The sequence below is a fragment of the Rhinolophus sinicus genome, chromosome 4, assembly GCF_057876585.1.
Source record: "Rhinolophus sinicus isolate RSI-liver-muscle chromosome 4, RSI-T2T, whole genome shotgun sequence".
NCBI classification, from domain to species: Eukaryota; Metazoa; Chordata; class Mammalia; order Chiroptera; family Rhinolophidae; genus Rhinolophus; species Rhinolophus sinicus.
The window spans coordinates 87,444,524-87,458,170 of record NC_142504.1 but is presented as its reverse complement, the minus strand read 5'-3'; the positions used below and the strand labels follow the sequence as shown (position 1 = coordinate 87,458,170).

General features: G+C 39.5%; 1 protein-coding gene across 3 annotated transcripts in view; it reads right to left on the bottom strand.

Annotated features, from left to right (window-relative positions):
• The window catches only part of MAPRE2 (microtubule associated protein RP/EB family member 2), a 141,322-nt gene that overhangs the window by 56,497 nt on the left and 71,178 nt on the right, over positions 1 to 13,647 (bottom strand). For all 3 annotated transcript variants that reach the window (XM_019740828.3, XM_019740827.3, XM_019740826.3), the window contains one exon: positions 2,449 to 2,576. In XM_019740828.3, the coding sequence (XP_019596387.1) occupies positions 2,449 to 2,569 (121 nt within the window). In that variant the 5' untranslated portion in view covers positions 2,570 to 2,576. The remainder of the gene's footprint in view (positions 1 to 2,448; positions 2,577 to 13,647) is intronic.

The window sequence follows — 13,647 nt, the reverse complement described above, 5'->3', positions numbered from 1 at the left end:
CCTAGAGATACTGTTTCAGAAGGTCAAGAATCCTAAGAATCTGCATTTTCTAGCAGCTCCCCAGATTACAAATGCACATGGTTCTAAATTTATATTTGAAGAAACTATTGCCTAAAATAAAAGACCTGTCTCTCTACTATGGAGATTAACATATATATATTTTTCCCAGCAAAAACACAGGTTTCCGAGCAGAAACAAACCTTTAAATCTAACCTTTATTCTTCTGAACCATACATCTTGTAACCATAGGTAGCCAGTGGGTTATCCTAATGGAAGTTACCTGTTTAGCAGTAATCAGAATTGTTTCTACATGTTTCATCAAGCCGCACTTATAGCAGTGTAGCTATGAATGGTTGCAAAATGCACACCAATGCTTTTTTTAAGATAACTGAGCAAGAATCCTTTACCAACACTGCTTACAATTTTGTTGAATTTGCTTTGTGAGAAACTTGAAAGATCTGCAAATAAATGATGTATATTACTCAAAAATTTGTACTGTACCTGAAAAACAAACCCTCTGATTTGCTCTCATTTTGTTTGCTGGCAAAAACTCTTCGAATGTATTGCACAGGAAGCTCCTCATGGATTCTTGTAACATTTAAGAACCATGACTGGGAATTTTCTCTATGACTCTCTTCCTTATCCTCGTCCGTTTTGTGTCTCTTTTTCTTGATAACCAAACCCATCCTTCTTATCCACATGTGCATACATCCACTTTGTGGGTTAGATATACATTAGTTACAATATGAAGTGGTGTGTGCTATTAAGAAATGGAGGGCTAATAACAGAGAAGCTTGTTTTAAGCAGGGCTTTTTTTTTTTTTTTTGGAGCATATTCAAAATAAAATATGAGCTCCAGAATGTACAGCAAGAACAGCACAATAAAAATTTGATCAAGTGGAGATTCGAAATTGAGTCAGATGCCACAGTGGTTGTTTCTGGCAGTAGCTGTTACAGCCATTTCAGAAGGCCAACAATATGTACCTGTTACAGCATCACAGTTTCAGCCGGCTTTTCTCTAGCTTGTAATGAAGGGCAAAGAACTGGCTAGTTCACCCACTACTGACCTCGGAAACCTGACTTCACGTTTGAGGCCTAAGCACAGAAAGGGTGGGTGAGGCAATGCCTCGGTTCTGGCCAATCTCACTGTCTTCTTCATGGGAAAAAAGGTCATGAGAGAAGAGGTGTCAGTAGCATTGGAAGTTAGTCCTTTATTCTGATCAAATCCAGACCTGGCAAAGGGAGAGCATAGTCACTGGTGGGCACGGCACTTAAGCATACCTGAGAGTGACCACTGAGGGTCTGCCAAATTCTGACTGCGCTGCTCAAATCTTTTGTACACATACCTCACTGGGAAAGACGTAGAACACCCCAACCACTGCACCAGATAAACCCGATGACTCCTTTGTATCTATCATGTCTCATGGGATTTCACGTGAGTACGTTTCAGTAATATTTTCTATCTTCTAATACCATTTTCATGTCAGAGCCAGAGAGGAAATCTCTTACCAAATGAGTTCACGAGAAGAAAATACTTCCTGTTTCCAAAGGAAGATTATTTCTCTGATAGACACACTAACCTACGAATGAATGACTTTATTAGTGGCACGTTTTTATAACATGCCTCTACTTTATCATTGAAGTTGAAACTTTCATTTTTTAAACAAGTGTAACTCAATATTCATTCCCTACAGACCTACTTTATACCAGGCAGGGTATCATGGCAGGCATTTGAAAAAAGTATATATATATAGTCCTGTCCTCAAGGACTCTTGGTGCCTTTAGGGGAGTAGGAGTTAGACCTTCTAGCACTGTGTCCCAAGTGTTATTCTGGAAGGGTGGGCACAGTGTTTCAGGAAAGCTGGATCCTGGGAGTCTTGGGAACCCTTCTCAGAGGAAGCAACAACTGAGTCAGATTTTCAAGTGTGAATGGGATTTTACCATAAATGAAAAGGAAAGAGCTTCTCACCAAAGGGAGCATGGGAAAAGCTATGGGATGGAAAAGGGAAGGAGCCTTTAGGGAAAAAAGTATTTTGTGGGGCTGAGGCAGAGGGGAGAGACGTGGACAGTGAAAACGAGGAGGTGGATTGCCGCTAGAACAGAAAGAACCTCATCAGGCACGTAGAGGAGTTTGAATTTTATCCTATAGGAAGGACAACGTGGAGTCCTGAAGGTTTTTAGGACGAGAGTTGCAAGACTCAATCTGTATCTTAGCAAGAGAAGTGTGGTGGCTGACAGGGGATGATAGAGAAGAGGCTGGAAGACCAGTTAGAAGGGATTACAGAGCTCAAGCGAGACTTTTCATAATATGCACTGAGATGACGCTATGCTCTTAAGATGCGATTCGTATTTTTTCCTACGCCAAATGTATCATCTGTGGCTCATAAAATCACATTCCACATGATAGACAGTAAACATTTATGTAAATACTTAAAAGATAATCTCTTACCTGAACAAAGCTGTTCCACTTTTGTGTAGTTTAAAGATACTATGTCATTAACCCATGCAATGATGTCATGTCTACTCATAGTCTCTTGGGTTATCGAGGTAGAATACACATTGACTGCCATTCCCCAACTAGAAAAAAAAAAATAAAGAAGTTTATTTACCTACAGGAAAAAGATTAACTCAGAAACAATAGACACCTATTCAAGGTCGTGATCCCAGGCAGGACTCTAAGGGATGTAAAAGTCCTACTTTGGGTAAGCCCTTTCTTCTCTCTCTCTTTATTCTACACATTTGCCATGCTGTGATTAAATTTCAAATATTGCTCATGCAGTACCATGTTACATCTCCCTCAACTGGACTCAAATGTTCTTCAGTTTCTGAGATTCCTAATTTATCCTGCAATTTAGTCTCACTTTTGTCTTTAAGTCAATGTGTGACTTTAAAAAGTTATCAGGTCTATAACAGTACACACTAGAGTAAGCTTGTAGCTTTACACACGATTTCACAGTACTTTCATTACTCGCAACAGTGATCTACTCATCTTTGGAGATATAAATGGCAGCTCCATTGTATCCAGTTACTCAGGCTAAAAACGCTATCATTCTTGCCTCTTTTCTTTCCCTCACCGCTACATCTAACCCATCAGCAAATTCTACTGGCTCTACTTTCAAAGTGTTTTCGGAGGCTGCTGCCTGGACCCAAACTCCCGTTAACTCTCACCTGGTGTTTTGCAATAGCTCTTCATGCTCTCTCATCTTGCACCCTCACCCCCACCACCTAGTTTCAACACAACAGCCACAGTGATCCTATTGGCATAAATCAGATCCTTTCTCTCCTTAGTTCAAAACCCTCCAATGGCTGCTCATCTCACCATGCCTTGTAAGTAAGGCCTCAGCCTCATTTATTCTGCTCCTTGAAATCTCCTACCGCCTGCCCCCTTCACTCCACTCTATCATCACCATGTATGGTATATATATTATACCATAGATCATATATATGGTATATATACCACCATGTGTATGTATATATATGTATGTCTGTGTGTGTCTGTGTACACGCACACACACACACACGCTTTTATTTTGGACATTTTCTGATACATACAAAAGAAGAGAGAACAGAACAACGAATCAGTTGTGTTTACTTCTTGGCTTCAACACTCATCAGTACTTGGCCAATCTTATTTCATTTATACTCCCTCCCTCCAATCCTTCATTCCCCAAGCCAGATTATTTTAAAGTAAATGCCTAGCATCACATCATTTCACCTATAAATATTTCAGTATGTCTCTAAAAGATAAGGACATAAAAAACATGCTAGTATTATCACACCTAAAAATAAAAACAATTTCTTAATATCATCAACCATGTATTATAATATCTTATAATTTTGTTTCAGTTTGTTTGAATCTGGATTCAAATAAGGTTCATATACTGTGATTCTTTGATAGGTACTCTCAGTTTCTTTTATCTATAGGTTACTTCTCTATTTCTAATATTTCCCTTGTAATTTTTTATTGCTATTAAAGGAACTGGGTTGTATTGTAGAGTTTCCACAATCTGGATTCTGCTCACTGCATCCCATTGGTGTGCTTTAACACATTCCTCTGTCCCTTGTATTCCTACACACTGGTAATTTTTTTGGCTGGGGGGGAATATTGGGGAACAGTGTGTTTCTCCAGGGCCCATCAGCTCCAAGTCGTTGTCCTTCAATCTAGTTGTGGAGGGTGCAGCTCAGCTCCAAGTCCAGTCACCGTTTTCAATCTTTAGTTGCAGGGAGCGCAGCCCATCACCCCATGTGGGAATTGAACCAGCAAAGTTGTTGAGAGCTCGCACTCTAACCACTGAGCCATCTGGCCACAGCTCAGCAGCAGCTCGTTGTCTTCAATCTAGTTGTGGAGGGCGCAGCTCAATGGCCCATGTGGGAATCAAACCGGCAACCCTGTTGTTTAGAGCTCACGCTTTAACCAGTTGAGCCATCTGGCAGCCCCCAACACTGGTAATTTGATCTAGAAGCTGGATCCAAACCAGTTCTAATGTGGGGAGGGGGCAAGACAACTTCATTCAGTGTTTGAACTTCCATCGGGAGTTACATCATGTCTGATGGACTCCTTTTGTGATTTGTTAGCCATTGGTGGTATTTGCCTAGATCCAAAAATTCTTTAGAGACTTCAAAGTAATAGTCTGTTATTTATTCTTGATTTATTAGCTGGAATAATTCTATAAAGAGAAATTTCCCTGGAGGTACCAATCATATAAGAAAGGCAGGATAGATGCCTGATTCTTTCCCTTTATTTACCAGTTTTCAAAATAAAGAGGTAGTTCCTTAATATTTTCCAAACATGACCAAGAGAGTTTTATTTCTGAAGAATAATAATGAACTCAGGGATTTCAACATATTTGATATGTTTCAATTGACTGCAGTTTATATCTTTGTTGATATAAACTTGGAGAGAGCTTACGCAAGATGGGTTCTGAGTTCTTTTGACGAGGTCCTGGTAGTTTTCAATAATTTTCTTGCTTTCTGGTATGACAAAGTGTTCCAGGCTCAACTCGTACATTTCCTGCTTTGGACCTAAAACCAGTCATTTCTCCAACGGTTCTTTAATCCTCTTAGGAGCAAATGGTATTTAGATATAAATAATATTTTTAAGCACAACTATAAACAACAGAAAAAATCTGTAGTTTTATAGGTTTTACACAAAATTCTATGTATTTATGAAACAGTTGTGTGTGGAGTCCTTAACTCTAAAGAAAGCAATAAAAAGCTGCTTTCTACTTAAAGTGCTAAATGAAGATTTTGTTTATTTATAAGTAAATACACATCAATCCATCGTCAAAAGTACCTTCATCTCTAAATTCTCTTCACTGAAGATCTGAAAAAACTCATGGTACTGGCATCTCAGATAATGTGACAATAATTACTGCTTTTCTACATTATCAAAAGCTGTTTATTTTTTGGTTAATGACTTCTATTGTTTTCTTTAGTGTATCATTTATTAAACAAAACCATTGAATTTTAATACAGTCAAAATTTTTAATCAACTATGTAAATTATACAAAATCTTGAAAGATAAGTAATTCAATATTTAAAATATTTTGGACTGTTTGATGTAATTTTCAAATACTGGCATAACCTTTGGCAGTTGATATACTTTTCTAATGGTTTCTTCTTTGGGCGGTGCTGAAAAGCTTTGGCGTTACCAGGCAATGTATCGATGGAGGATGAAGTGTCGAGGCCAAGAATTGTGCTAGGTGGCCCCAAACCAAACTGGGATGAAATTTTTGCTCTAGATGATTTAAAAACAAAACTAAACACAATGTAGGAGAGACACAATCAGATCTGTGCTTTAGAAAGATAAGCCATCTACAAGCGAGTAAAAACGTTCTGCGGTTCCGAAACCGAAAGAAGGGCTACAAAACAGGACAGGTAAAAGATTTATGACAGCTTTTAAAAATCTATGAATACAAGGAAGCAAGTCATTTGCTGCAAGTTCTGTCAATGAATTACACTTTTCTCTGGGTCTTTACTGATAATGTTCACCTAAGGACATATCTAAATAGACATTCAGCTCACAAAGACAAATAAAGCACTATCTGCCTTCAAGGAGCTCATTAAGACGACCAGGTGAACAATGAAATAGCACCGGGTTTTTGCTTTAGAAAAACTTCAGTTAATTAGTTACTAGACTCACCACTCTAACCTCTACTACATCCCCTCTGTAACCAGTACAGCTGCGGTCCCCAGAAAGCCTGCAGTTAAGAACAACCATGTGTTAAGGGACCTGTGAGAAAACTAGGATAGAGGACAGACCAAGAGTAAGGGTGAATCAGTGAAGGTTAGGAATATTGTTTTATACTTTCTAAGATAAAACAATGACAACACAGTAAACAGATTTCCATACCTACTTCTAATTAATAGCAATGGAATCAACATAGTCAATTTCTATTTACCACCCATGCTGAGTAGAATATTCTTATAATTTCAACTCCAAATCTCATCAAGATACTTCTAAATTCACTTCACTTGTGGTTGCCTTTTGCTCCCTTTCTTAGTTTCCCATCCAACTGGGCGGTGCCTTCTGAATTTTAGGCGGGAGAGCTGTGGGTCCGGACTGCCTCTCTGCAGAAGGGGAAGTGTTCTTCCTAGCCTCTAGCAAGTCAGGTGGTAGCCAACGTGGGAAAACAACTTTATTCATGTTCCACCATCCACTCTTTCTCTTCCTTGTTCCTTTAGCTCCCACTGTTTCTACAGATGCAACTCCAATACATTCAAAGCTAAGTTACTGAGGTGAGTAAACAGTTCACAGAAGAAAATTTGTATTTGTCCAAATGTTAAATTCAGGGCTGGTGAGACAGTACTTACTAGTCTCAGCTCTTCTGTGGACACCCTCTAAAACCCTAAGGTTTCATTATGATTTCTTGGGTGTCAATCTATCTTACAGTATAAAGCTAAAAGTACCTGCCCTTGCTTATTCTTCAGAAATGTGTGGATAACAAGGATTTCTCTATCATTTTTAAGTGATTCCATGCACCCATTTTGATTCTTGAAAGAATCCCATGAGGGAAGAAGGGCAGGAATTATACTCTTCCCCAGCAAAGGTAAATGCCTCGTCCTTTTGAAGGTAAGAATTAAAACAATTCAAAATATTAATTTTTTAATTTTAGTAATTTCCAGAGTCAGTCAGAAAAAAAAAATGGTTAAGAAAGGTGAAGTAATTTCAAATGCTATAGAATAAAGAGCCAAAGGACCACATAGGGTTTATTCTCCTCTTTGGATTTTCAGCATGTCTTTTACACGGAAACAACAGTTTATTCTTAGATGACCTACCATCTGGTCCCTGGGACAAAAGCATTTCTCTCTGTGCCATCCTTGCAAAAGAAAGAAGTTGAAGCACTGTCTTTCAACTTGTGGCTTTCAGCCAGAATCTAATCAGATCCCTATGTGTTTACTGTGTTTCCCCGAAAATAAGACCTAGCCAGACAATCAGCTCTAATGCATATTTTGGAGCAAAAATTAATGTAAGACCGGTCTTATTTTACTATAAGACCGGTTATAATATGATGTGATGTATGATATGACATGTCATGACATGATATGATATAATACTGGGTCTTATATTAATGTTTGCTCCAGAAGATGCATTACAGCTGATTGTCCAGCTAGGTCTTATTTTCAGGGAAACACAGTGAAATCCTTTAAGTACAAAAGCTCTGAAAGTAGTTGATAAGGCACTCTAACCTAGCATTACTGTCTCTAGGTCACCATATTTTGATATGGCATTTAAAATTTATTTTGAAATGAATTTTCATTCACTGCTTCTACTTGAAAATAAAGCAATAATCACAATATATGTTTAACACTACGTTCGTGAATAAATGCCGTTCTGGGAAGCTGGCAATACACATACTTTTTGCAAACAGGAGAAAGAAAAACAGAAAAACAAAAATCCCTTCATACCTCCCACAGGCAAAGTCACGATTCTGGTTCGTCTGTGCATAGTGACCACTGACACATGTGACTTCAGAAAAAGGACAGTCTCAGCCTGAGAGTCAATGTGTTGATTTTGCCCCATTTCACCCTATATTCAACATGTGGTGGTGGTGGTGAGAAGAGGTATGGCAAGTTTATGCTATGCAGCAGTGATTCGGCCATACAGGTCAGAAACTGCACGTCTGCTTACTGAAGCAAAAGGGATTTTATGTGACTAAGTGAGACCTGAGTTAGCCTACTGAGCAAAGCCTGGATAAAAGCTTGTCACGTCCCGCACTGTGGAAACCAAAATATGAATTCTACCACCTTACCAGTCATGGGTCCCAAAACCAATGTCAAAATAGTCTACAATTTTGTCCAAGGACAGATTTGGCAAGATTTGTGGATTATTCCAGAAGAGAGTCTGTTAAAAATTAGACAAATATATAAAATGTCATAGCTAGCATTACATGTGGCCATTAAATGAAATTATTTTTTATGTAATTCATTTTGTCTCTCTGCCCCACCCTAACCCTTACAAATAGATCACAGTCATACTTGAGGGGTGAGGGGAGAGAGAGAGGGAGAGAGAGAGAGACAGAGAGAGAGAGAGAGAGAGAGAGAGAGAGAGAGAGAGAGAGAGACAGGAGAGAGAGAGAGAGAAGTGGAGGAAGAGGCGACTTTTTCTTATTTCCTCCCTTCACAGTTTGATCACTCCTTCTGTAGGAAAATGCATTGCTTCCCTCACCTCCACCCCCAAGGCTCACGATAGGCCATGTGTCCCAGGATACTGGCTCTAGTCTTGTTTTGGATATGTGGATATAAGGAGAGGGGGTTGAGAAATTAATTTTGGGAATGAGGCATGTGGAACCTATTTTGATTTTAGTTTTTTTTCACAAGTAACGTCTGAGTTTGTCAGGCTTCCCAAGTTTAGACCCAGCATCTGCAGAAGAACAGCTCTCCGTAGTGGTTGACTACTGTCTGCAGCTCTGTAAGGAGGTTCCATTTGGCTTAGATTTACCCCAAACCCATTTTGAAGCTGAACCTTTAAAAGCCCTTCCTGAATTAAGTTACCATCTTTATGCCACTCCCTAAAGGAATCCATACGCAACTAGAAATTCCACCTTCAATATAAAATATTCCAATAATTCAACCCACCCCATGCCAGTGAACTCCATTCAAACATTTCACACTGACAAGTGACAACTACACCACCTATAGTGATAACTATCTTTCTTCTCTCTCAGAATAATTCTGTTTTCAACATGTTCCGTCATCACTCGGAGAAGTAATCCACCTTCAATAGTCTAAGATAAATACATGCAATTCACCCTTCACCCAGTTTCACATACAGGAAAACAAAGAACAGACTGGAAAATAACATGGCTATTTTTCTTTGGCCTGGGGAACTTATTTCTTTGAACTTGGGAACATACAGATTTCTGAAACCCTTGTAATAATCTATAACCTAAGTGGTTTCTTAAGTAATTAAAAATATTAATGCTTCATAGGAAGTCATATCCCGCTGACCAGGAGTTACTTTCAAAAGCCATTGTTTGTATTATGTCTCCATATATGCCAAAGAAGGAATAGTACCTATGAGACAGAAGAACACCTTTCTTTACGAATTATTGAATCTATATTTGGCCCAGTTCAAGGTCTCATCTTTAATTTCCATCTCACAGGGTGATCTTTGGTTCAAGTTTTTAGGGTTCGCAAGGTTCGCCTTTTCCTACTACCAGGTAAGGGGAGATGCATTATTTAAAACATACTCGTAAACACGGCATTTTAGTCAGAAGAATTTTGTCTTTCTAACAGAAATAGCCATTTTGTAAACACTTCTGAGCATCCAAAAATATTATGAAAGCTTTTAAAGATTTAGCCAATCATTGGTATAATAATGACTATTTCCTTCTTTTACAAGCAACATCTTTCTAAAATAACCTGTACTCGTAAATATTTGGAAGAAAAAAAAATCTTACATTTATACCTGCAGATCAAATACTGAGGCAAATGAAGAAATCCCAAAAGTTGTTCTCAAGACCACTTCTGCACTAGAATATGTACCATCAACCTGAGGGAATGAAGAGATTCAGTCCCACAGCAGACATTCCCTTAAATGTGCGAGTTCTCTGAAAAGCCTCATACCACCACCAATAGATTCTGCCTGAGTGCCTCCTCCTGGCTCCCTCCTAACAAAAGGCTGATGTGAAATTCCCCAAGGCTGTCCCTAATAATGAACTGGGCATCAGGAGGGAGTGACACATCAATGTGTCCCCTGAACCAGAAACTTCCCTGCTTTTCAGCTGTGCATAATTCATTCTCTAGATTCAATACTGCAAGGGGTAGGATTTAAACACTTCACCAAGGAAAGAATATCTCCAGATAATTCTCGATTCATCACTTTCTCTTTATTGGTGACCTGAAAGGTGGGGGCAGAGAGATGGTATTTGTCTGAGAAGAAGGACCAGGATGGAGTGAAGTGGGAGTCAAAGAGCGTATCTTTGAAAGACAAACCTTGACAAGATGAAATTCCTTGGAGAGACATTACGGAAACAGTATTGAGTTTCATTTAAAATTGGGTATTAAAGCTTCCGTTGAACTTGTACAAAAATGGATGCATGCATGGATTCTACGGCTGGGATGGGAATTTAAGAGATCATTTACTGTCTTCAGGTAATAACAACACACTGGAGCTGCCGTGGGAAGATGGGCATCTGTTTTATTTTTGCAGGGCTCTATGACTCTGGTATGCGATTAGGCAGACAATGCAAGACTAACTCGTCCAGGCACGACCTTCCCCAGAGAGCTGCCACAGGAGAGTGGAAGGGCCTCCTAGGGTAGCAGAGGTCTGAGTGCCGTGCTGACTTCCGACAAGGATGGCAGAGAAACATCAGGACATGCCCACAATTATAAAATACATATATTTTACTAAAACACAGGTATTGATAATACTATTTTTTTCCTCAAAATTGGGCTATTCACAGTTTCGAGCCAGTGAAGAAAACCAATGTAAAGAACTTTAATACTAAGCTGCTTAGAGAAGCATTGGCTAAGACAGGAGTTTTATCAGAGGGTAGACTTGCCTGCTCTTTATTCCAAGGCTTTTCTAGGCGGCCTACCGTGGCAATTATTAATGTCCTCTTCATTGTCATTTACTGCTTAATGAACATGTTTTTAATATGGGCACAAAGTTCCATTTAGGTCTCGCAACCAGAAGTCCTAACTTCAGCTAATGACTGCCACCTCCCAGAAAGAATGAACAGAAAACAATATTCTTTCGTAGGATGCCCACCCCTTTTACCATTAACTGTTATTCTTTAAAACAGAAAGATGAAGCTCTTTCTTGCTATATCACCAAGTAGTCCAAGAACCATTTTTAAAAATTAGAATATGATTAAAATACACAGATTTCTCCAACTGCCCGCAAAAGGAGATTCCATAACTAGCCCTGAAAATCCACCTCCATTTTAATAGCTTTGTCATTATCTGTATTAACCCCATCAGATATTAATCAGTAGGTGCCTTCACTTGACTACCCACAATATTGTCAGGAAATGCAACTTTCAAAACAACACACATAGGTTTGGGTTTATTTTTTTTTTAAACTCAGAATTATTCTAAGAAGTTAATAGCAATGGCCCTGAAATGACTTGGAAACTTGGCTCTTATCCAAGAAATGAAGAAATTTTGGAATTCTATAAAAGTTCTTTGTGGCAGTCATAATATTCACTGATATGAATGAAACTCAGCTGCATGTAACGGAAGAGTAAAAGGCTAAGGCCATACACACACATACACACACACGCACACAAAACGAGCCTACCTTTCTTCATAGGGTCAGAAATGCAGCTGATTATATTGGCCTAAATGTCCATCTGTTTCAAACAGTGGGTGGCTTGGTATCCATGCTCTGAAAATAATTTCGTTGACCCAGAGCTCATTCCCATGCCACAGAGCTTGGCTGGTCTCCGCGGGCACCAGCTTTGCTCAGAGCCCCCCCCACAACTTGGCTCGGAGCACATCTACTCCTTCTTGACCATATGCCTTCTGTTTACTTTCCCAGCCCTACTTGGCCCTGTTCCCTCTCACCCTGACCTTAGCTCTCTCCCATGATCCCAAGTCATTTCCAGTCAGGCCCTGAGCCTCCCCCAACTCCCACATGACCCTGAGTCAACCTTTCAGGGCACGAGGGCTGCTACCACCATGATGAGTGGTCATGTCAGTTGTTAATTTGCCCCACATAAAACTGGGTGCAACATGGAAACAACCAAAGTGTCCTTCGATAGACGATTGGATAAAGAAGTTGTGGTATACATACACAATGGAATACTATTCTGTCATAGAAAAGATGAAATAGTGCCATTTGTGACAATGTGGATGGATCTTGAGATTATGCTGGGGGAAATAAGTCAGACAGAAAAAGTCGGGAACCATATGATTTCACTGATAGGTGGTATATAAAACTGAAAACAACAAAAGAACAAGACAAACAAATGAAGAAACAAAAATTCATAGACACAAACAATAGTTTAGTGGATACCAGAGGGTAAGGGGGGGAGGGGAGTGGTAGATGAGGGTAAAGGGGATCCGATATATACTGATGGAAAGAGAACTGACTCTGGGTGGTAAACACACAATGTGATATATAGATGCTGTATTACAGAATTGTACACCTGAAATCTATGTAACTTTACTAACAATTGTCACCCCAATAAACTTTAATTAAAAAAAAACTGTGTGCATAAAATATAGCAGAAGTGTGGCAACTGAACAAACATGCCACCACTAGACAAAGACCTGTGGTGGGTAAATTTTGTTGGGAGAGCTCTCCACCTCCTGGTTCTGGGCTATTTTGTACTCTTGATAGTGTTGGTTCCTCCTCGGGTACTTAACTACTTCAGTTGTTAATCTTCTCTAAACCTTTTCATAATAAAAAAACAAACGGAGAATGACAGCGTCAAAGTGAATCCTTAGGGATAGTTGGGCTCCAGTCCTTATGCAAGGGAAGAGGTCATGCCCAGCACTTGGCACCGCTGACTGCACCTCGTGCTTCAGGTTGAGTTCAAATGTAAACTCCTGAGCTGGTGCTCCCTGATCACCCTCTGAAGAGGTCGCCTCCAGTTACTCCCACATCATACTGTTGGTGATACTAACACAATCTGTAATGACCTCATTTGTTTATTGTCTACTACCTCCTGCTTCCATAATGTAAGTTCTATGAAAGCACGTACTTTATAGATTATATTTTGGTTACTGCTGTACCTTCTGTGTCTAGAGCAGTGCCTGGCACATTAGTGGGTACACAGGTAAATAAATGCCAAATGAATGAATGTGCGGGAGTTTTGTGTGGAGGGGAAATTCACAGGGTTCCTGAAATCACACCACATAAGGAATTGCAGATATGTGTCTCTAGTGCTATGTGAGATGGTTGGGAGGGAATACATTAGGGTTGAATAAATTGAAGAACTTTGTCCTCTACGTCTAAAAAAAAGAAGTACAGAAACGTGTCATTCTTCATGTCTCCAACACTGACGTGAAAAGGTCACTGGCTGTATTTTGGATTCATGAGAGCACAGATCTACGAGTCAGGGGCATTGGTTCCAGAGTTACCATCAGCTGGTTGGGTAAACCTGGGCACATGTGACTCACCTCTGTGGATCTCTATTTCTTCAGAGGAATAAGTAGTTACTATGCATTTTCTCATTTAGTCTTCACAACTATGTCA